General features: G+C 37.3%; 1 protein-coding gene across 3 annotated transcripts in view; it reads left to right on the forward strand.

Annotated features, from left to right (window-relative positions):
• Positions 1-21,966, forward strand: part of PPP2R2A (protein phosphatase 2 regulatory subunit Balpha) — an 81,392-nt gene that overhangs the window by 53,166 nt on the left and 6,260 nt on the right. For all 3 annotated transcript variants that reach the window (XM_025394706.1, XM_025394707.1, XM_025394705.1), the window contains exons 4-8: positions 11,916-12,081; positions 16,129-16,241; positions 16,933-17,110; positions 18,428-18,592; positions 19,479-19,648. In XM_025394706.1, the coding sequence (XP_025250491.1) occupies positions 11,916-12,081; positions 16,129-16,241; positions 16,933-17,110; positions 18,428-18,592; positions 19,479-19,648 (792 nt within the window). The remainder of the gene's footprint in view (positions 1-11,915; positions 12,082-16,128; positions 16,242-16,932; positions 17,111-18,427; positions 18,593-19,478; positions 19,649-21,966) is intronic.

Consider the following 21,966-nt stretch of genomic DNA (forward strand, 5'->3'; position numbering starts at 1 on the left):
TTCCTACTGACTTTGGGTTGTTCAGACCTTCAGTTTCTCTGAGACTTTGTGATGTAACCTGTAAGGTAATGTGGGGGCATGGGTGCTCCATTAAAGGGACAGCTAAAGCGTAAGGTGAGGAGGGAGGTTGTACCTCTTTCCACTTCTTCTTATAATCTTTCTAGATTGGTATGGGGCCTTTGATTTTTGTTTTCTAGGGCTGCTGGTAAGTTTCTTGGATTTCAAACCCTCGGGCTTTTTTTATTCTTAATGTGGTATTCCCAAAACTCCATAACAGGATACAGAAGAAACCTTAAAAAGCATGCTTTTCACAAAAGAATGGATAGTATTGCTAATATGATGGTATTCTCTTTCTAAATTATATAGGGTTCAAAATGTTTGCATGTATTTAAAATGCAGATTTCTGGGTTGGGAGCCACAGCTGATGCCTGTAATCCCAACACTTTGGGAGGCTGAGGCGGGTAGATCACTTGAGGGCAGGCTGGCCAACATGGCGAAACCCTGTATCTAATAAAAATACAAAAATTATCTGAGCCTGGTGACACATGCCTGTAATCCCAGCTGCGTGACTGAAGTATGAGGATCACTTGAACCCGGGAGGCAGAGGTTGCAGTGAGCCGAGATGGTACCTTTGCATTCCAGCCTGGGAGACAGAGTGAGATTCTGTCTCAAAAAATAATAAAAATAAATAAAATGCAGATTTCTATCCTGCTTCTCAAGAATGTGTATGTATATGGTGCATTCATAGAATGTAAGAGCTAAAATTTATAGGGCTTTCTAGGGATTCTTAACTTTTTTTGTTGTTGTTGCCCCACGAATTCCTTTGATAGCCTGGCAAATCCTGTAGACTTCTCTGAATGTTTTTTGTTTTGTTTTGTTTTGTTTTGTTTTTGAGATGGAGTCTTGCTCTGTCGCCCAGGCTGGAGTGCAGTGGTGCGATCTCAGCTCACTGCAACCTCCGCCACCAGGGTTCAAGCGGTTCTCCTGCTTCAGCCTCCAAAGTAGCTGGGACTACAGGTGCACACCACCACACCTGGCTAATTTTTGTATTTTTAGTAGAAATGGGTTTTCACCATGTTGGCCAGGATGGTGTTGATCTCCTGACCTCATGATCCACCCACCTCAGCCTCCCAAAGTGCTGGGATTACAGGCATGAGCCACCGTGCCCTGCCAGAATGTTTTAATTGCATAAAATATTTGAGATCATAAAGGTTGAAATAATTTACCAAAATATTCATAATTGAGTAATGTATGTTTTAAGTGGATAACAGCTGGATTATGATATTAAAATGTCATTTATGTGTGACAAAGTCACAAGAATTGCTAATACTGTATGCAGTTTGTTACCTGTGCCCATAATCAAAAGAAATGCTGAAATTTAACTGGAAGTTAGTGAAAATAAATGTGTACATTCTCTGCCCTCCCCCATCCCCCACCCCCATCCAGGCTTACAACATCCCTGGGTTCTGTCGTTGGACCCTTGTGTCCATGAGCCCCCAAGTTATAACCCCTGGCAGTGCAGTTTCCTTTTGCCAGCTGGGGGCCCAGGTACCAGATTACCCATCCAAAGTCATACAGTTAGTAGGGAAGTGATCCCCTACTGCAGAAGCCACGTATCCTGATTTCCACCCCATGGCTTTGTGCACTCTGACCTGGATATAGTAGCAGCAATTTTATGTGCTAGACCCTCTGCCAAAATCCCTCAATCTTACTTGTCACAGCAAAATAACAAAGATGTTTGTATGTTTACTATATCCTGATGTATTACAAATTTATAAATAAAATGAGACTTAGAGAGGATACATAACATTTCCAAGATCACCCTGCTAGGTAAGTGGGTAAAAGCTAATTTTGTATAAATTGAGATGAGTATTCACAGTGCTGGCTATTGATTTTAAAATGAAAAAATCTTTAATCCTGTTTGGTGTAATGAGCCTAATTGTTAAAAATCACCCAGGAAAATCAGTCTCATTACTTTATACCTAATGAGGAAAGTACATGATCTTTAGACTTTTTAACATGAGCTATTAATGAGTGATCTGTTTTCTGTCATAGGCATTAGAGGGGGAAATGGACTGAGAGTTGAACGAACCGCCTTGGTTCTAGTCCTGGTATTCATTCATGCATTTGCCCAGCCATCTCTTCTTGTTCAGCCTAATTTTAGTGTCCAGATTTCTGTCCAGACTGCCATCAGATTCTTGTCAGCTACCTGTTAATCTTTTGGGGCTCCTTAGGGTATTACATTTTCCAAAAGCAAAATGTCATGTATTTTAAATATTTAAAATACCTGCTCAGTGGGTACCTTTTACCCGTTGAGCAGAAATCCGAATTAACCGTGTTTCTTGTACAGGTTGAGTATCCCTTATCTGAAATGCTTGGAACCAGAAGTGTTTCAAATTTCAGATGTTTTTGGATTTTGGAATTTGCGCATGTACATAATGAGATTTATTTGGGGTGGGAACCAAGTCCTAAACACAAAATTCATTTGTTTCATATACACCTTATACACATGACCTGCAGGTAATTATACAACATTTTAAATAGTTTGTGCATGAAACAGTTTGGACTGTGACCTATCACATGAGGCCAGGTTTGTGGTGTCATGTTGACAGTAAAAAGTTTCGAATTGTGGAGCATTTTGGGTTTCAGATTTTCAGATTAGGTATGCTCAACCTGTCCCCAAGAAATTTTTCACCAAAAACAACTCCAAATCTATGAAATTAATAATGGCCAGTGATTTTGGAATTAATTATTAAATTAATTAATAAATTTGGAATTTATTTACCTTTCCTCCTCCTTCCCCTGCTCTCCCTAGCCTCACCCATATAAAACATTTCATTGTATTCTTCTTCTTAATAATTTTTCCCTCTTAATTATAAATTCATTATGCTTGATGTAGATAAATTAGTAAATATGGATAAGTGGCAAAGAATGCATGTATAACTCTGCCAAACAAAAATAAGAACTTTTGATATATACCAAAGGCGTATCTTTCTAAATATCTGATTATAAATTTAGGGTTGTATGATTTTTTTCTCACATACTGTATAGTGAATACCATTTCATGTCATTAAATTTTCTGTATCATCATCTGTGTAATGACATGACATGACATAGTTGTTTATTTGATCTCATCTCTGTTGTTAGATTCCTAGATTGTTTATTTCTGCTTCTTTTTTCAGGGTCGGGAGGTGAGAGACTGCCCCTTTGCGGTTACTGTGTTTTTCCCTCTTTCTAAAGAAATAAAAGTAGCAACTTGGTGATTGAAAATACATTATTTCATTGGATTTTGGTTTTACTTTACCCTTTAATACTCCCAATAATTAAAGCATCTTGTTCTATTCCCTCTTTTTCTAGTGGTGTATTTATTGAATTTGGATGGGCCACATGTTGTGAGAGAGAGCGTCAGCTCTTCTTCTCAGGCATTATGTTTTTCAGCTTTTTTGATTGGCTGCCTTTAAATTTTATTTTACTTTTTGTTTTTCTGCCCACAGGTTATTTAAACATTCTTTTGTTCCCTTTTAAATTTATTATTTAGTTAGACTTTATTACCCTAAGTCATGTGATGAAGTGATTTTCTCTCTTCCACCTTCCCCACCCATTCTCAGATTGCCAGGCAGGTTATTGTTGTTAGTAGTAGTAGTAGTAGTAGTAGTAGTAGTAGTAGTAGTAGTAGTATTTTATTTTTAGAGAGTCTCGCTCTGTCACCCTGTCTGGAGTGCAGTGGCACGATCTCAGCTCACTGCAACCTCCGCCACCCGGGTTCAAGTCATCCTTATGCCTCAGCCTCCCGAGTAGCTGGGATTACAGATGTGCACCACCATGCCTGGTTAATTTTTGTGTTTTTAGTAGAGGCAGGGTTTTGCCATGTTGACCGGACTGGTCTCAAACTTCTGGCCTAAAATTATCTGCCCACCTTGACCTCCCAAAGTGCTGGGATTATAGGCTTGAGCCACTGCACCCAGCTGGTTATTACATTATTTATTTAAATTTTTTCACACAGATTTAAAATGCTCATTAGATTAGTCTCTGCAGAGTTGTGTCTAGACTTCACTGTGTTTTAGCTTTTCAAAGTCTTATTCAAGGATAATGAACTCTACTAGTCTTTCTACTTTATTTGTCCCTTCTTACAGTTGAGTTGTGTAGATAAGTTTTGAAATGTATTGAAATTGGGTTCTTTCTCAAATATGTCTCTATACCCGTTCAAAGTAAATACTTGATCAGAGTAGAGGTTGTTGCAGGTTTCTTAGTATCTAGTTATCAAGGATTTAACTTGTGCCTTTGCAAAGGGGAATTTTCTAGCGAACTTCATCTGTAGTCAATTTATCGGGGGTAGGAAGGCCTTTCTTATTGGAATGTTAACCAGTGGAAAGGACATTGAAGACCATCTGGTCCAATCTTATTTGTTATTTCTCCAATTTGAGGCACAGAAAAGAGTCTGAAATCGGGCGCCTCAAATGCCAGGGCGTCATGCATTTACCTGCATCATGTTGTTTCTAAATGATAGAATGTGCACTGATTGGGCTTGATCCTTGTCTGAAAGAGAAATTAATATTTGAACTTTACTTGCTTTTGCATTAAATTCCCAAAACTATCCTGTCCTGAGAGAATAAATTGTATTTAACGCATGAAGAAAACAGGATCCAGGGGATTGTTATATTTTATGAACTTCAAAAGGAAAGAGACACAAGTAGTAAAAAGACTTTTTGTTGTTGTTGTTGTTACATCTAATACCATTTGGGGTTCATCTGAATCTTCTGTCAGAGAGAAACCAACTCCTTAAGGGTCCAAGTTACATTGAAATTCCATTTTGAGAGAAACAAGGTTGGAGAGCCTTGAGATCTGCCTCCATTCCTTGGTTGCTGATAGAACTGGGAAGAGCACCAGCATCTGAGCAAGGCAGTTTTCGTGTGGGGTGTTTGTGTGTGTCCACGCGCATGTGCGTGGAGGGTTTGTTTTTTTTCCATTCCTTTCAGTAATGTGTAAAATGTAGAATAAGCATTCCTCCTATGTAACTTTATCACTTAATCTGTAGCATAGTCTGAAACAGACATTCTAGCTAGTTTGATAATCTGAGTGAAAGCACATTAACAACTTTAGGTTTTAAAACATTGTATTAGTTGTATTTTATGCATTTCCTTTACATTTTATTTGACTATCTTATAGACAAATAATAATGCTGTTGATTTGATTCAACCAGGTATCCTTCATTCAGATTTCTCTCCCACTATATTGTTTTTTTGATAGGGTATTGTGACTGATATGCTTCCAAATTGCACTTAGTATATAATACATAATAGGCACTCAGTGAATGAGTATTAGCTTACTGAATATAATTTATAATAAGGCCTTGCAAAATCTTGAAGTGCTCCATGACTATCATTAGTTTAGAGAAAGTTTTGAGATTTCTTTTCCATTTATTTCATCGAATGACTTGTGTTTTGCTTTATTCTAGAAAGTTCCCCATATTTTCTGAGTATGTTGAGAGTAGTTATCAGCTATCATTTAATTTTGTTTTGTACCATTTCTGCCACTATCCCTGAATGGCCATTTCACAAAACACTTACTCTTTTAAAATACTTTTATACTGCTGTAAAATATAAAACAAATGACTGCTTACACTACATAGAAGATGAACATTAATAAACAGTAAGTTTTAGTAGGGTTCTATTTGGAGGCTTAAAAATATTCATTTATTTTCTGTTATATGAGATCAAAGTAAAATACATTTAATATTTTCTTAAATTTTTACATTTTTTTCATGGAGCAAAGTAAATATGTCCTACATTTTTGCAGAGTTTCATTTAAGGAAGGAGAAAGTTAGGACAGGTTGAACATTCCTAACCCCAAATCCAAAGTATTCCAAAATTGGAGACTTACTGAGTGCTGACGTGATACCACGAGTGGAAAATTCCCCTGGCCTCATGTGATGGGTCACAGTCAAAACTTTGTTTCATGCACAAAATTAATTAAAATGCTGTATAAAATTACCTTCAGGCTATAATGTATAAGGTGTATACAAAACAACTGAATTTCATATTTAGACTTGGGTCCCCTCCCTAAGATAATATCATGTATATGTAAATATTCTAAATATGGAAGAAAATGTGAAATCTGAAACACTTCTGGTCCCAAGCCTGTAAAAGCACAGTGGAGTTACTTACATTTAGAAGTAGCTGTTGCAAAATGTTAAGTGAAATTTTTTTGGAAGTTGCCTTTAACTCTTGACTATTCTTAGTATGTTTAATGTAGAAAATATGAAAAATGTGTATCATTTTCCACAAAGAATAAAATCAAAATCATCCCATAACAGGAATGAAGAATGAACACCAGTGTGTGTGTGTGTGTGTGTGTGTGTGTGTGTGTGTGTGTGTGGTTTTCTCAGGGATTTTTGTTTTGTTTTACAGAATGAGACTCGTGTTGTACATATCACTTTGTAATGTTTAGTTTTATGTACTGTCCATGTTTTCTCAGGTTGAAATATTGCCTCCCAGTCAGGGAGATGAAGAGACTGTTGGAACCACTGAGTAGAAAGGGTTACTTGAATAGTTGGGAAGAACATATTCCATCTTATAACTTAGGTGACAAGGTTCAGTAAACTTGTGGCTTGTGGGAATAGCTTATACTTCTACCAGTAGTATGTGACTTTGTCTTTTTGTCACTAAAACAGTGGTCATTATCACATTTTTAATTTTTTGTTCATTTAAGAGGAAATATTATTGCTTAGTTTTGGTGGTGGGTGGGGGGGAATGTATGTGTGTGTGTGTGTATGTGTGGTTTTCTCGGATTTTTGTTTTACAGAAGGAGACTCATGTTGTACATATCACTTTGTAATGTTTAGTTTTATGTATTGTCAGTGTTTTCTCAGGTTGAAATACTACCTCCCAGTTAGGGAGATGAAGAGGCTGTTGGAACCATTGATTGGGTTACTTCCACCTTTTGGCTCTTGAGAATAAAGCTGTAATGGACGTGGCTGTACAGACACCTCTCTGAGGTCCCATTTTTCAGTTCTTCGGGATAAAATCTGGAAGTGGGATTGCTGGATTATATGGTAGTTCTATTTTTAGCTTTTTTGAGCAATCTCCACATTGTTTTCCGTAGGGGCTGCAACATATGTGTGGTATATAGTTTTAAATCTTTATTTAAATATACACTGAATAGTACATAAAACACTAGCAGATTATTACATAGCACACATTTATTTAGGTCAAGAAATAGAACTTCCCACGCTTCCACAAACCTTTCTCTTTTCCCTTCCTCTCCTTTATGAGCTTGTCTTCTTAAAATTATTTTGGCCTGTAGTTTTAGAACTTTGAATAAATGGAATCCACAGTTTATCCATTATGAATAATGCTGCTGTGAACATTCTTACTCATGTTTTTTGCTGTACAGTCATGAGTAGAATTATTGTGCCATAGGATAGGCATTCACTGTTAGCAGACATCACGGTAAAAAGTTCTGCTAATTTTATTCTTGTAAACAGTATATAAATTTTATGGCTGTTCTACATCTTTGCCGGTGCTTTGTGTTGTATTATCGGTCTTTTAAAATTTAACACTTTGTGGGTGTGAATTAAGTTTGTATTTACTGTTTCTTTTTTTGAGACGAAGTCTTTTTACTTTGTCACCCAGGCTGGAATGCAGTTGGTGCAATCTTCGCTCACTGCAACCTCCTCCTGCCATCAAGCGATTCTCCTGACTCAGCCTCCCTAGTAGCTGGGATTACAGGCATGCACCACCATGCCCAGCTAAATTTTTGTATTTTTAGTAGAGACAGAGTTTCACTATGTTAGCCAGGCTGGTTTCGAACTCCTCACCTCAGGTGATCTGCCCGCTTCGGCCTCCCAAAGTGTTGGGATCACAGGTGTGAGACACCATATCCGGCCTTATGCTTACTTTTGTGATTCACATTGAGATTGAGTTGTTGTTGTGTTGTTTTGAGACAGGGTGTTTCCGTGTTGCCCAGGTTGGAGTGTGCAGTGGTACGCTTACAGCTCACGGCAGCCTCAAACTACTGGACTCAAGTGGTCCTTCCCACTTCAGCTTCCCCAGTAGCTGAGACTACAAGCATGCACTGCCACACTTTGACTAATTTTTTTTTTCTCTTTTTTTGGTAGAGACGGTCTCACTGTGTTGCTGATCTTGAACTCCTGGCCTCAAGCAATCCTCTGTCTTGGCCTCCCAAAGTGTTGGGTTACAGGCACTCCTGGCCAGAGCTGCTTTTTATATTGGCTATTTGGATATTGTCTTTTGGAAGTGACTGTCAAAATCTCTTATAATTTTCTACTGTGTTGTGTGTCATTTTTCTTACTGATTTGTAGACTTTCTTCACACTTTTTGCAGATGAACTCTTTTTCAGTTACATTTGTTGGAGGAGCCAGGGGCAGTGGCTCACTGTAATCCTAGCACTTTGGGAGGCTGAGTTGGGCGGATCACTTGAGCCCAGGAAGTCGAGACCAGGCTGGGCAATAGAGCAAGACCCCATTTTTTTAAAAAAAAACACACACGCATTTTTTTAGAAGTATTTTTCATTCTGTGACTTGCCTTCTCATTTTTTTGAATAGTTTATTTTTATAAATAGAGATTATTAATATAATACAGTTGATCAGTATTTTTCTTAGGGTTACTGGTTTTTCTGTCCTGTATAAGAAATACTTTTCAACCCCAAGGTCCGGGAAATTATTCCCATTACGTTTTAGAACTGGATGATTCGTACTGTAGCCACTAGATCCATGTGGCTATTTAAATTAATGGGGAATCGAGTCTGTTCTCTCTCCCCCGCTGCAAGACCCTGTTGCAGTGGTCCCTGTCTCCATGGCCCTCTTTAAATAAAGTCAGCCTTACCACCTTATAAATAAATACATACATTTAAATTGTTAAAAATAAATTGTAGAATTAACTTCCTTAGTTGCAGTAGCCACATTTTCAGTGCTCAGTGTGTGCCTAGTGCTCAACTTGACTAGTGGCAAAACCATACTGGACAACACAGATACAGATGATTTCTATCATTGCAGAAAAGTTCTCTTGGGTTGTGTTACCCTAGGACTTGATTATTGTACCTTCACATTTATATCTCTTATTCATCTGTAATCACTTTACGTGAGTGGTTTAGGGAAGGGGTCGAGCTTCATTTTATTTACTATGAATAGTCAACCTATTCACTAGTCAACACCATTTAGTGAAAAGACCATCCTTTCCCCATTGCCCAGCAAGGCAACCTTTGTCATCATTTAGGCCTGTTTCTGGGCCATCTGTTCTGTTTCATTGGCACATTGGTCTATCCTCGTGCCAGTACACAGTCTTTATGACTTTGCTTTAAAACTTGGTTATGATGCCCTTTAGTGAATTCTCTTTGCATCTGTGTTGAAAATGTGTGATACTGGTTTTGTGTCCTGTGTTTGTAATGTATGTAAAGTATGTGACATACCTCATTCTAAGTCCTGCTTTGAAAATCTTTATTGAATGCCTGTTACATGTGCCAGGTACTGTTATAGGTGCTGGGGAATAAAGCACATCTAAACTTACCGTAGAAACTTTCATGCAAATAGATTGTATGGTTAGGAAGATGATTCTCGTAGTGATCATAAAGGCAAGCAAGAAAAGAGAGGGAGGTGAAAATGCTGTGCAGGTAAAGCCAGTATAAATTGTTGAAGGATGTGTCACATTTCTGTATGACTGTAGGAGAGGTTTTTAAAACAAAAACGTTGTTTGATTTTGATGCATTCTCATTTGAGTGGCTCAGTGTTGAGTATATGGTTATGTTTCTTTTATTTCAGGCTTGCTCACTGTCCTTTGTTCGTGCGGGGAACAATGCTATCATGGTCATTATAATCTAAACATCCCCTCCCAAAGTGTTAGGGAAAATCTGTTGCAGCTCTCTGCAGTCTACTGTCAGTTACCACTTGTACCCATGTTTTATAGCCTCTTCTGTTTTGTTACTGCTGCTGTCATTTCTGCCATTACTCTTTGTCCTGTGGACTTGTTTTTAAAAGTTCTGTTATGATAATTTTAGTAAAGTTTCAGAGGAGAGGGGAGGCTAGTGCATGTGCTTAGCCTGGCATCTTGAGCTTTTTAGACAGAATTTTCTCCTTTTATGATACATATATTTATTTCCTGTTGCAAAGAGATGGAACTTCTTGCAGTCTAAACTGCCATATATCTCTATGATTTTGTTTTTGGATTCTGTAAGAGATCATGTTTAGTAGACTCATGTTGTTGTCCATGAGTCTACAGGAAGATGATGTTCATGTTCTGTTTCAGAAAATATTTCTGTAGTTTTGTGCTTTTCCTAACTCATCAAATACAATGTGTGGCTCGCCCTTGGCCCTTCATACTGCTTACCTTAATTGTGTAGACCGTAACCAGTTTCTGCTTTGACTGAAGTTTGACGTACACAGGTCACTTGAATGTGGGGATTCTGTCTATCCCTCTACGCCCTAGTGTGCAAGGTGCTATATACTATAGTCTCTTTAAGTGTTAGATGAAAAACCAGTCTAAAACGCAGGGTTTATATTAAAAATCGAGTTGTCTGCTTAATGGTATTGTGTTTTCCTTGTAGAGTGTAATGATAAACTTTGTGAGACTGGGTGAGTCATTTTAGGTAGAAGATATGTGGAGCTTTCAGGTGACACTGGAGTATTTATATATGTTAATGGAATAGGCTGTCTAATTTGGTGTGTGGGTATGGTGATGAGACCAAGGCTCTGAGTCTGATTTTTACCCCTTGTGTGTCCCCAATATGTGGATCGTTTTGTGGGACACTGCGTTCTTAACACTGGCAGACTTGCCCTCTAATAACTGATACTGCTGTCCAAAGGTTTAAATACAACCATCCATGAATGAACAACCCAGATCGTCAGGCTGCTGGAAAAAACAACCCAAAACGTAGACTTTCAAGATGATTCGGTGAAGTTTCCTTTTGATATGGAGAATAGTAATAGGCTAAGAAGTCGTAAACATTTCACTGGATAACTCACTTTTACTTAAAATAGTTGACAATAATAATCTCATTCTTTTATTTAAACTTTTTCCATAGGTGGTTCTCTGAACTAGTTTTAAATTTTTTTATGAAAATGTTTTTAATAGTGTGATAAAAGATGAAATTCTGAATATTACAATTCTCACTTTTGCTGAGATATTAATGCTAACCAAAGTAGTTCATAACTAGTCCCTTTACGAGATAGCTTAAATTATGTTCTTTCAAAGTAATACTAAATGAAATTAATCATCAGTGTGTGCCAGGTTCATAAGATGAGAAAGCAAATTAAAGGCGAGTAAGTAGTAGTTGATGGGGTGCATGGGGCTATTGCTGGGTGGTGCTGAATATGGACTTGATTGGTGACAAAGCTGTCTGGAACAGCAGTCTTGGAGTGTGGGAAGCAGGGGTCAAATGGGATCCCTTTATTTATAAGAGCCCTTTTTTTAAGCTTTCAGCAGCGAAATAACCAAAAGGCAGGCATCAGAAAGGAAAAGGAGACAGTACATCATATTAAGTAACAGACTGGGGAGTTGACCCTAAAGTGGGCAGAGAAAGAAGGTGTGCCTCATCTAGCTCTTTCTGGGCAAGCCTTTCTTTAGTCATTACTCTTTAGATGAACTCCCTTATTATGGGTGCTCAGTTTTTTTCATCGGTATGCCTCTATACCATCAAAGCAATCAGATTGATCCATATTTAACATCATTATTTCCCTAATGAATCGAGCTTATTTATTCAGTGTTATTTAGCCTTTTTTCCCCTTTAAGTTTTCTCATTTAATCCTTGAAGGCCTTTAGAAATATAAAAAATAGAATATAATTGTATAAAGACACAGCTAATAGGCTATCGAGAATTTGCAGGGTCCTTTGGAATTGATTACATATTTGATTATTTTGAAATATTTTTCAACAATGGTCCATATATTTTTGTTTTCATTTTAGAACAAAATCCAGTCTCATAGCAGAGGAGAATATAATGTTTACAGCACCTTCCAGAGCCATGAACCAGAGTTTGACTACTTGAAAAGTTTAGAAATAGAAGAAAAGATCAACAAAATTAGGTGGTTACCCCAGAAAAATGCTGCTCAGTTTTTATTGTCTACCAATGGTAAGTATATGTATTTTCTTTCCATGTGCCCACTGTGAGTACATGTTGCACATAATCCTGTAGACTAGGAGAGGAATCATTTAACAGAGATAATTTTAAAAAGGACTTTTTTTCTATACAGAATATAAACTCTACTTTTTTACTGTTCGCTTGCAGTTTTTAGATTCTCTGAAAGATTCTCAGATAGCAATTTTTTGTTTACTACACCCCCAATTTGTAGCGAAAAGAATGGGCTGCTATACCATTGGATTTAGGTCAGGTACTATTTCTGCTATTTCTCAGTCTCCTAATCTTGGGCAGGTTACTAACACTGAATTGAATTTTCCTCAGCAGCGAAGTAGAGATAGTAATTTTTTATTATAGTATTATGAATATTAAGTAACTCTTCACATATGTCATGAGTGCAAGTGCTCAATAAATGTTAATTTATTCCTCCTTTTTAAGTGTTCCTGAACTCTACACAGAGTATTTCTAACTGCAGATACAAAATAATACTCAAAGGATGGTCTCCATTCAGAGCACTCTTCTTACTTGACTACCTATTAGCATATTGCCTTCTTCCCAGCAATCCACATGGCTGGAAGGAGATTCCTCTCCTACTGTTTTACTTGCCCAGGGAGAGGTTTTTGTTGTTTTTTGAGACAATGTCTGTCGCCTAGGCTGGAGTGCAGTGGTGTAATCACAGCTCACTGCAACCTCGATCTCCCCACCTCAGTCTCCTGAGTAGCTGGGACCCACAGGTGCATGCCACCACACCAGGCTAATTTTTTTAAAACATTTTTTGTAGAGATTGGTCTCCCGATGTTGCCCAGGCTGATCTTGAACTCCTGGGCTCAAGCAGTCTGTCCCCCTCCTCAGTCTCCCAAAGTACTGGGATTACAGGTGTGAGCCACCATGCCTGGCCCAAGAAAAGTTAAGTGAGGATTAAAAGTTAGTAATGACTCTACCAGAATTTGAAATCCTTTATGATAAGTTGGGTTCTTTTTCTTTGTTCTTATAAAAAACTTTTCCCGTGAATTGTTTGGACTTCGTTGGAGTCTTGAGTCTAAAGGGAATCATTAGAGTGACTGAGGAGATACTTTAGTTTCTTGGTAGCTGTAGTCTATAAAAATTTGTGATTAAAACTTTTTTGAGGTTGGTGCTAGGGTGAGGGGAAACCTTCTCCTATTTTCTCATTCCCTCACTATTAATTTAAAAAGCAAATTTTAACACCTAGACCATAACGATTTGCAGAATATAAACTTAAATGACTTTGGGGATGAAATAGGGGAAGAAATTCAGCACTTCCTCCATCTAATTGATGCCCTTGGTCCACAGTATGAGTTCTTAAAAATGCTGTTCACAAATGTCTGATGCCATCAGTGTTGGCCGCCTCTTGGATGCCCAGTTTTCTGATCATGAAAGCTCTCCCCAGCCAGTCCATTGGTATTCGTACCCTCTGCCTTCTCTCTTTCCACAATAAACTGCATTCCCCTCTCTTGTCCTTATTAGAAGAACAATAAACAGAAGTAACTATTTAAAGCCTGTAACTCACAGCAGCATGGGTGGAGGGAACAGTTTACTCCTATCATGTGCTAGTAGTCTGGGGTCAGTTTTAATTTATATGGTAAACTAAGTTACTTCAAATAGCTTCAAATATTTTGTTCTTTGACATCAGATGATACATAACTAAACCATTTATATAATTTCTACTTATAGAATAAATGTTCCTAGGGAAGTGTCAGATTTTTTTTTTTTTTTTTTTGAGACGGAGTCTTGCTCTGTTGCCCAGGCTGGAGTGCAGTGGCGCTATCTCGGCTCACTGCAAGCTCCGCCTCCCGGGTTCACGCCATTCCCCTGCCTCAGTCTCCCGAGTAGCTGGGACTACAGGCGCCCACCACCACGTCCGGCTAATTTTTTGTATTTTTAGTAGAGACAGCGTTTCACCGTGGTAACCAGGATGGTCTTGATCTCCTGACCTCGTAATCCGCCCGCCTCGGCCTCCCAAAGTGCTGGAAATACAGGCATGAGCCACCGCGCCCAGCCTTAGGATTCTGATTTAAAATTTATGTCATATTTGTTAACATACTAATTTATTTCCTGCCTGCTTTGTCCCCCCTGTACTGAAAAATGTATCCTAATTCATTATGTGTCCTGTGTTTGTGTTAATGGAAAAAATATTTTTTAAAGAGCTTTCTTCCTGTAAACAATATTAGGTACCACAAACCAATTTCATCTCATCTGAAAGTTTCATAAGTACATTGTGGTTTCTTTATTTGGATCTTTAATAAGGAGGATGGATTTAAACAGGCCACAAGACAACTGGACGAGGGGGTGGGGGTGTTGTCATCCTCATCACAAATACTTTGCAAGTATTTAGAACAAATACTTCTCAAAATACAGATTTAGGCTAGGCTCATATCTATCTATAAATTGTATACATATATAAACTAACACATAGAACATGTATGACTGAAGTACAAGAAAATTATAAGCAAGATCACATAGGGCTTAGAAGAAATAGTAGATTACAGATTATTAAAGTTAGCAGCTTTTCTCTGTTTACATTTCAACATTGGGAAGGGCATCCTTAGGGGCAACTATCATTCTTCTCTACGATACAGAGACTACCAGGCTAGAGTCACTGGCATCTCTCTGAGTTGTTTTTAACTGTTTTTATAAAATGGCTTTATATACTGTTTTAAACAATTTTGTTATACCATTTTGCTTATGAAAGATCATTAGGAATATGATACTTTTCTATAAGAATGTTATTTTACGATTATAACAGTTTTAAATCAACGTGCATGAGCTTATAGTGATACAAATAAACAATTGAATGGATAAATGGAGAGAAGGGATGCTTCCTGCAGGAGAATTCTAAATAAGACGTGGATACATACTCTTCCCTACAGGGAGTATAACTTACTTCTCCCTTTAAGTACAGGATGGATTTAGTGACTTACTTCTAAAGAATAGAATATGGCAAGGGTGAAAGAGTCATTGTATAATGGAGAAGCCTGGCAAACATTGTCTTAACCAAATGACCAAAGTTAACACCACCAGCTGTAAGTCATGTTGATACCGCTGTATCCCCTTGAACAGTGCTGTGAGAAGTCACTTCACCTCTGTGTTCTTTTCCTGAAAACCCATGGTCTCAATCTGATCATGAGGAAACAGCAGGCAAATCCAGTTGAGGGATATGCTTTCTAGAAAGTACCTCACCACCAATACTCAAAACTGTCAAGATCAAGAAAAACAAGGAGAGCCTGAGAAACGTAAAGGCAGAGAGACTGAGGAAACTTGATGACTAAATGCAGTGTTGTTTCAATTCTGGAACAGAAAAGGAATGTTAGTGGAAAACCTGGTTAAATCTCCAAATGAAGTCTGTAGTTGAGTTAATAGTAATATACAAAGTTGATGTCTTAGTTTTGACACACGTACCACGGTTGCGTAAGATGTTGACAGAAGAAACTGGGTAAAGGATATATGGAACACTACAATTCTTGTAACTTTTCTGTAAATCTAAACTTAATTGTAAAACAAAAGTTTGTTTTTAAACAGATGCCATTTTATATATCCTTGATACCTAGGAATTTGGTTTCTTCTTGAAGGACTTGGGGATATATGCTTTTAATCAGTTTTCTTCAGGCCCTGTTTCCTACTTCTGAACCCTGATACGAAATTCAATACTGAGCGTATATGTGTACATGTATGTACAGACATACATGTGTTTGCATACACCACACATGCATATCAAGTTTTTCCCTCTAGCTTTAATTACTTTTAAGGGATAGGGATAGAGACCTGTGACTTGATTTGACTATCACATGGAATTTATATGAGTGCCACTAATGTATAAATTTGTGATCTTTGTACTTTATGTGTGTGTGGTATTCAGCTGTTAATAGGAAATTTTTTAGTAAGTCAGCTTAGGGTTTTTGGGTTTTTTTTCCCATGGAATCCTTTTAGATGAAATGTGAAATAGCATATTTTAAATGCCTTAAAATGTTTTTCTTCTTCAGTACTACCCTTTTATTTTAAGGACTTGCTTTATTTTCTTCCCAGATAAAACAATAAAATTATGGAAAATCAGTGAAAGGGACAAAAGACCAGAAGGGTATAACCTGAAAGAGGAAGATGGAAGGTATAGAGATCCTACTACAGTTACTACACTACGAGTAAGTACATAAGAATAAAATGTCACAGATAGTGTTTGTATTCATATTATATAGCCCAAATCCTGAGCAGAACTTGAATAGGAATAATTATAGTCTGTCTCCCCTTTCCCAATAATTCTGTAATCAGGTAGAATATTGAGTAACTCATTTAAACATAGAAACTGACTTACATAGAGGTCTCACTTTGGCCAGGGACAGAAGCAGGATTCAAACACAAGACAGTGTTTCATGCCATCAGACTTCATCTCTGGTTTGTCATGTTAGCTACTACAAGGTCAAGTTTCAAGATAAATTTTCTTTGGAAATCAAAAAAGTAGATATAGATCAAATCTTCTAGTTGTAGCTAAAAAATACCCAAAGTTAGATGTTATGGGTTAATTTTTTTTTAGCCTCTTTAATTTGAACCATAAACATTTATTAACTTGGCATGTCTTTCAAGCAAAATATTGGAACTAAGAACTGCAAATTGTAATAGTACTGCTACCAGTAAAAGAAGATATATTATCCACATTGTTCATTTTTCTTCAGCATTTTGAAAGGATCAACATCAGTTCCTTTTTAAAACTAAATCTATGTAATATTGTTCTATTTTATGTTCTCAAAAACTAAAATAATGAAGTTTTGTGAATCTTAATTGCTATTTGAAACTGAACCTTTTGTAACTTCTTTTTTTCATGTGTCTTATTGACAGGTGCCAGTCTTTAGGCCTATGGATCTAATGGTTGAGGCCAGTCCACGAAGAATATTTGCCAATGCTCATACATATCACATCAACTCAATTTCTATTAATAGTGATTATGAAACATATTTATCTGCAGATGATTTGCGGATTAATCTTTGGCATCTGGAAATTACAGACAGGAGTTTTAGTATCCATTTGGTTTTCTTTGGTGTTTGGTGAAGAGGCATGTTGTGCCCATATTGGATTTATTTCATCTCTCCTTAATGAATGTGATTCCTTCTTTTTATAGTCTGTATACATATATGTATGGCAACTTACTTTTTCTTTGTATATGAGTAGTGAAATACTGGAAAAAGTTATTTGCTAAACATAAAGGGCATAATGTATTATTTTAAAATTGGATTCGTGGAATTTTAAGGAATTTGTCTTGTATCTATGGAAATAGGAATTTTTAAAAATCAAATTTGTGAGGTCTGTGCATGGTAGCTCATGCCTGTAATCCCAGCGGTTTGGGAGGCTGAGGTGGGAAGATCACTTGAGGCCAGGAGTTCAAGGTTACAGTGAGCTTGATCTTGCTTCTACACTCCAGCTTGGATGACAGAGTAACACCCTGTCTCTAAAAAAATTTTTTTTTCTTCTAATCAAATTTATGGAGTATTGTGTTTGAATTTTTTATTGTAAAAATAGTCTCGGCCAACCGCGGTGACTCAGCCTGTAATCCCAACACTTTGGGAGGTCAAGGCAGATGGATCACCTAAGGTCAGTAGTTCAAAACCTGCCTGGCCAACATGGTGAAACCCCATCTCTACTAAAAATACAAAACATTAGCTGGGCGTGGTGGTGCATGCCTATAATCTCAGTTGAGTTAGGAGAATTGCTTCAACCTGGGAGACAGAGGTTGCAGTGAGCTGAGATTGTGTCATTACACTCCAGCCTGGGCAACAAGAGTGAAACTCTGTCTCAAAAAAAAAATATATATATATATATAGTCTCATTAAGATTAGAAAAAGAAATTCACTCAAGTCATGATGCATGATTGGGTCAATAAAAATACTCTATTGAGGCCGGGCACAGTGACTTTGGGAGGCCGAGGCGAGGCTGGTGGATCATGAGGTCAGCAGTTCGAGACCAGCCTGGTCAATATAGTGAAACACCGTCTCTACCAAAAATAGAAAAAAAAATTAAAAATTAGCTGGGTGTGGTGGTGTGCGCCTGTAATCCCAGTTTCTCGGGAGGCTGATGCAGGAGAGTCGCTTGAACCTGGGAGTTGGAGGCTACAGTGACCCGAGATTGTGCCACTGTACTCCACCCTGGATGACAGAGTGAGACTCCGTCTAAAAAAAAGGTTTTAATCCCTTTGGAATTTATACTCATAAAAACAGTGGAGTACAATTCAGAATTAATACTTTTGCTTAGGTCCGTGAATGGGTTTTAGGTTTGAGAAATGTAGAATTATATTTGCCCTTTTTTCTAAGTGGAAATTCCTTAATAAAATGTTATCTAGACATTGTGGATATCAAGCCTGCCAATATGGAAGAGCTGACAGAGGTGATTACAGCAGCAGAATTTCATCCAAACAGCTGTAACACATTTGTATACAGCAGCAGTAAAGGAACTATTCGGCTATGTGACATGAGGGCATCTGCCCTCTGTGATAGACATTCTAAATGTAAGTTTATTGTATCTTTCCTTAAAATGACTACATATTCTGTTTGTCTGAAATAAGCCTCAGATATGATAAGTACAATTACGAGGTTTACAAGTCTTAAACCTGTGTGTCCAGAGCCACTTGTACCCTTGGTAATCTGCCTACCTCCTCATGAGGCCTTCCAGGTTATTTCCTGGAAGCACGTATAGTCAAGCTCTCTTGGGGGGCATGTCTGTTGATAATATAGACAAGGAATGTATTTCTCGTGGAATGCTGCTGTTCTTTGGTAACTTGTGGTTGGGCTCTCTAACCTTGTGTTCAAGTAGAGCTGCTCCTTTCTTTCCCATCCTCCCTTCCTATTTTGAGCTTCCTAGGAAGATTTCTTCTGAGAAGAGGTTTCCTTGGCTTAAAAAAACAAAAACAACTTTGGTTTAAAAACTTCAGGATACAGTATTCTTGTCTTGTTGAATATTAACTCATGAAAATTGATACATGCCTGTTAGCAAAATCATTTTACCTGGCTACTAGAAAATAAAATCCTGGTATGAATTTGGGATGGGCGAGGATGGTGTGTTTCTCATGGTGAATATAGGCAGTGAGTGAGGCATATTGCAGGAATATACCAATAAACCTGGTGCACTGAAGTCAGAAGTCCCAGGTGAGTCTGGTTCTAAATTAGTCATGACTGGAAGTATACTGAATACTTATACATCTTCAACTTCAACATTCAATTATCCTAAGAAGCTTTCAGGAGAAAACTAGCCAGAGAGATGTTTTTCAGTTCTTTATTAGCCTGGTATTTTACCTCACTTGTAGGGAGTTTGTGAATGGTTGTTTAGGAAATGCTTTGTCCAAGCCAGAATATTGTACACCTTGCCCTTTTTGTGTTGTTTTGTTTTGTTTTTAGTGTTTGAAGAACCTGAAGATCCCAGTAACAGGTCATTTTTTTCCGAAATCATCTCCTCTATTTCGGATGTAAAATTCAGCCATAGTGGTCGATATATGATGACTAGAGACTATTTGTCAGTCAAAATTTGGGACTTAAATATGGAAAACAGGCCTGTGGAAACATACCAGGTATTTGCAGTTTTTTCTTTCAATGAGCATATACCCTGTTTACTTTGAAGTGTTTATAGAGAAGGATTTTGTTACTAGGTTTTAATCCCTGTATGGTGTTGGTTCACCATTAGGCCTTTTCCCTCAGAGATCTATGAGTATGTTGCTTTTCCTTATGTTAAATGTATGTATACTTACATAGGTTGTGTCTTCTCTTGAGTTTGCAGTTAAAGTGTGATTTACCCATTTGGTTCAGTATTGACATTTTTTTTTTCCTGCCGCTATGTACATTTAAAGTGAGAAAGGAAGAGCACCCCTCATTAAGGTCTGGGCAGGAAGAGGATTGGGAAAAATGACCAGTCCTAGTAGAGGTGCATCTGCTCAGGTTGTGGGAGTAGTTCAACTAGAGATTAAACTTGGTGTGCCAAGTCAAATGGACTGGTGTTCTGCCTTTTGGCAGATAACTGTTGTCTTCAGCTAAAGGAGAAGGGCTTGAAAGCCTTAGCAGATGGCTTTAGGAGTTGCCTATCCGTTGTTGGGTATCAGTTCTTGATTCTCTTATCAGCCAGCCACTACTATTTATCTGTGTCCACTACATCAAACAAAAGAGAATGAAGTACACAGTCTGGAACAGGGTGAGGGCCAGCACAAACCTGTACTAGGCCCTAGACTGCAGTGTTGAAATCACTTAACTCTATTTTATACATACACTTTCTTTATGTTATATATTCTCAATAGACTTGGAAGTATGTTTCTCAAACTTTTAAATCCTCTGACAAACATAAACCAAGATTGTTTTTGATATGTGAAATTTCAAAATAAATACTGCACTGAAACAAAAGCCAAAAAGACAAAATCCTGCTTTGCTTTTCAAAATACAGTTCACTATTGAGCAACACGGATTTGAACTGCATGGGTTCACGCGAACAGATTTTTTTGTTTTTTTCAACCAATGCACATTTGAAAATACAGTATTTGAGGGATGCAGACCCCTCAAATATATGGAGAGCCAAAACTTCATGTGTGGATTCTGCAGGGCTAACTGCAGATTTGGGCATCCCTGGGGTTCCTGGAACCAATCCCTCGTGTATACTGAAAAAAGACTTATGTTTGTGTAACTGCCAAGATTGATACATCTCCTAGTTACCCTCACCACCATTTCATTCCCATTGAGAAGAATTGATTTGAACCTTAGCTTCATACTGATGTATAGGGAGAAACCCTGTAACATGCATTCTAAAATGTTGCTAAATTATGATCTACCTAATTTTACCTGATTTGCTACTTTTCTACCTATAATCAATTTGAGTGATTAAAAGTAGTCACATTATAGGCAAACGTATCTTATATAGATAAAACTATTTTTATTGAATTTGTACCAGCATCTTCCCAAGTTTTGTGTGATTGAAGGGTATTTTTTTCTTACTGATTTTTTTGTGTTACATGCTCAGTTTTGGTCCTGACCCCGCATGAGTTGCTATTCCTCTGTATTACAGATTTTCACTTGATGTCACAGAGACATGGCCTGAATCATTCCGCTATATTTGAAGTTAAAATGGACACTGAAATAAGTTTAGATTGTTTCATATAGAATAGAGAATTTTAAGCATTTAGAAAGTACCTACTCATTTCTGTCATTTCTCGTTAAGTAGCTCCTTAAAAAAAGAGGGTGAAATATAGACACTTCTTTTTTCCTTTGAGTTACAACAAATACTTGGGAACTTTTCTTTGTAATTAATATTAATGTTTAAATATGTCGTATTTCTCAGGCAACTTTTTAAATATGAGATTTATTTCTAGTTTATCCTTTTTTGACATTAGTAAATACAGAATTGTATAATTCAAAAAACAGGCACAGCTTTGTTTGCTTTTGACATTGTATAAGTAATATATGATACTATCAAATTTTTAATAATATATGCCCAGGATAACCATATAATTTATCATCAAACCAAGGCATGGTTACACTATGCATACATGTGCATTTATAATTGGAAATAGAGGCTTCAGTCAAATTTATGCCCAGAAAATGGTATTTAAGAAAGAAATAGGCACAGTTTCAGTGTTGTTATCAGTAGTTAATGGACTGAAAGCCAAGAATAGTGATATTGAGATATTGCTGTAATGTTCTTTTATTAGTCTCTTAACTGTGCCATTTTCAAGTGTTTTTGGCCTGAATGTTTTATTCAGGCTTATAAAGGTTATGTGTGCCATGCCCAGAATGGAGTTTTCCTTTGTCATACCAGTAGGAAAATGTGCCCCCCTGAAGGGCTTGTGTGTTTTGTAAAAGGACAAAATGCCTTTGTTACTGAGAAGATTGAGATTAATAGGTTTAAAAG

Source organism: Theropithecus gelada, chromosome 8, assembly GCF_003255815.1.
Source record: "Theropithecus gelada isolate Dixy chromosome 8, Tgel_1.0, whole genome shotgun sequence".
NCBI classification, from domain to species: Eukaryota; Metazoa; Chordata; class Mammalia; order Primates; family Cercopithecidae; genus Theropithecus; species Theropithecus gelada.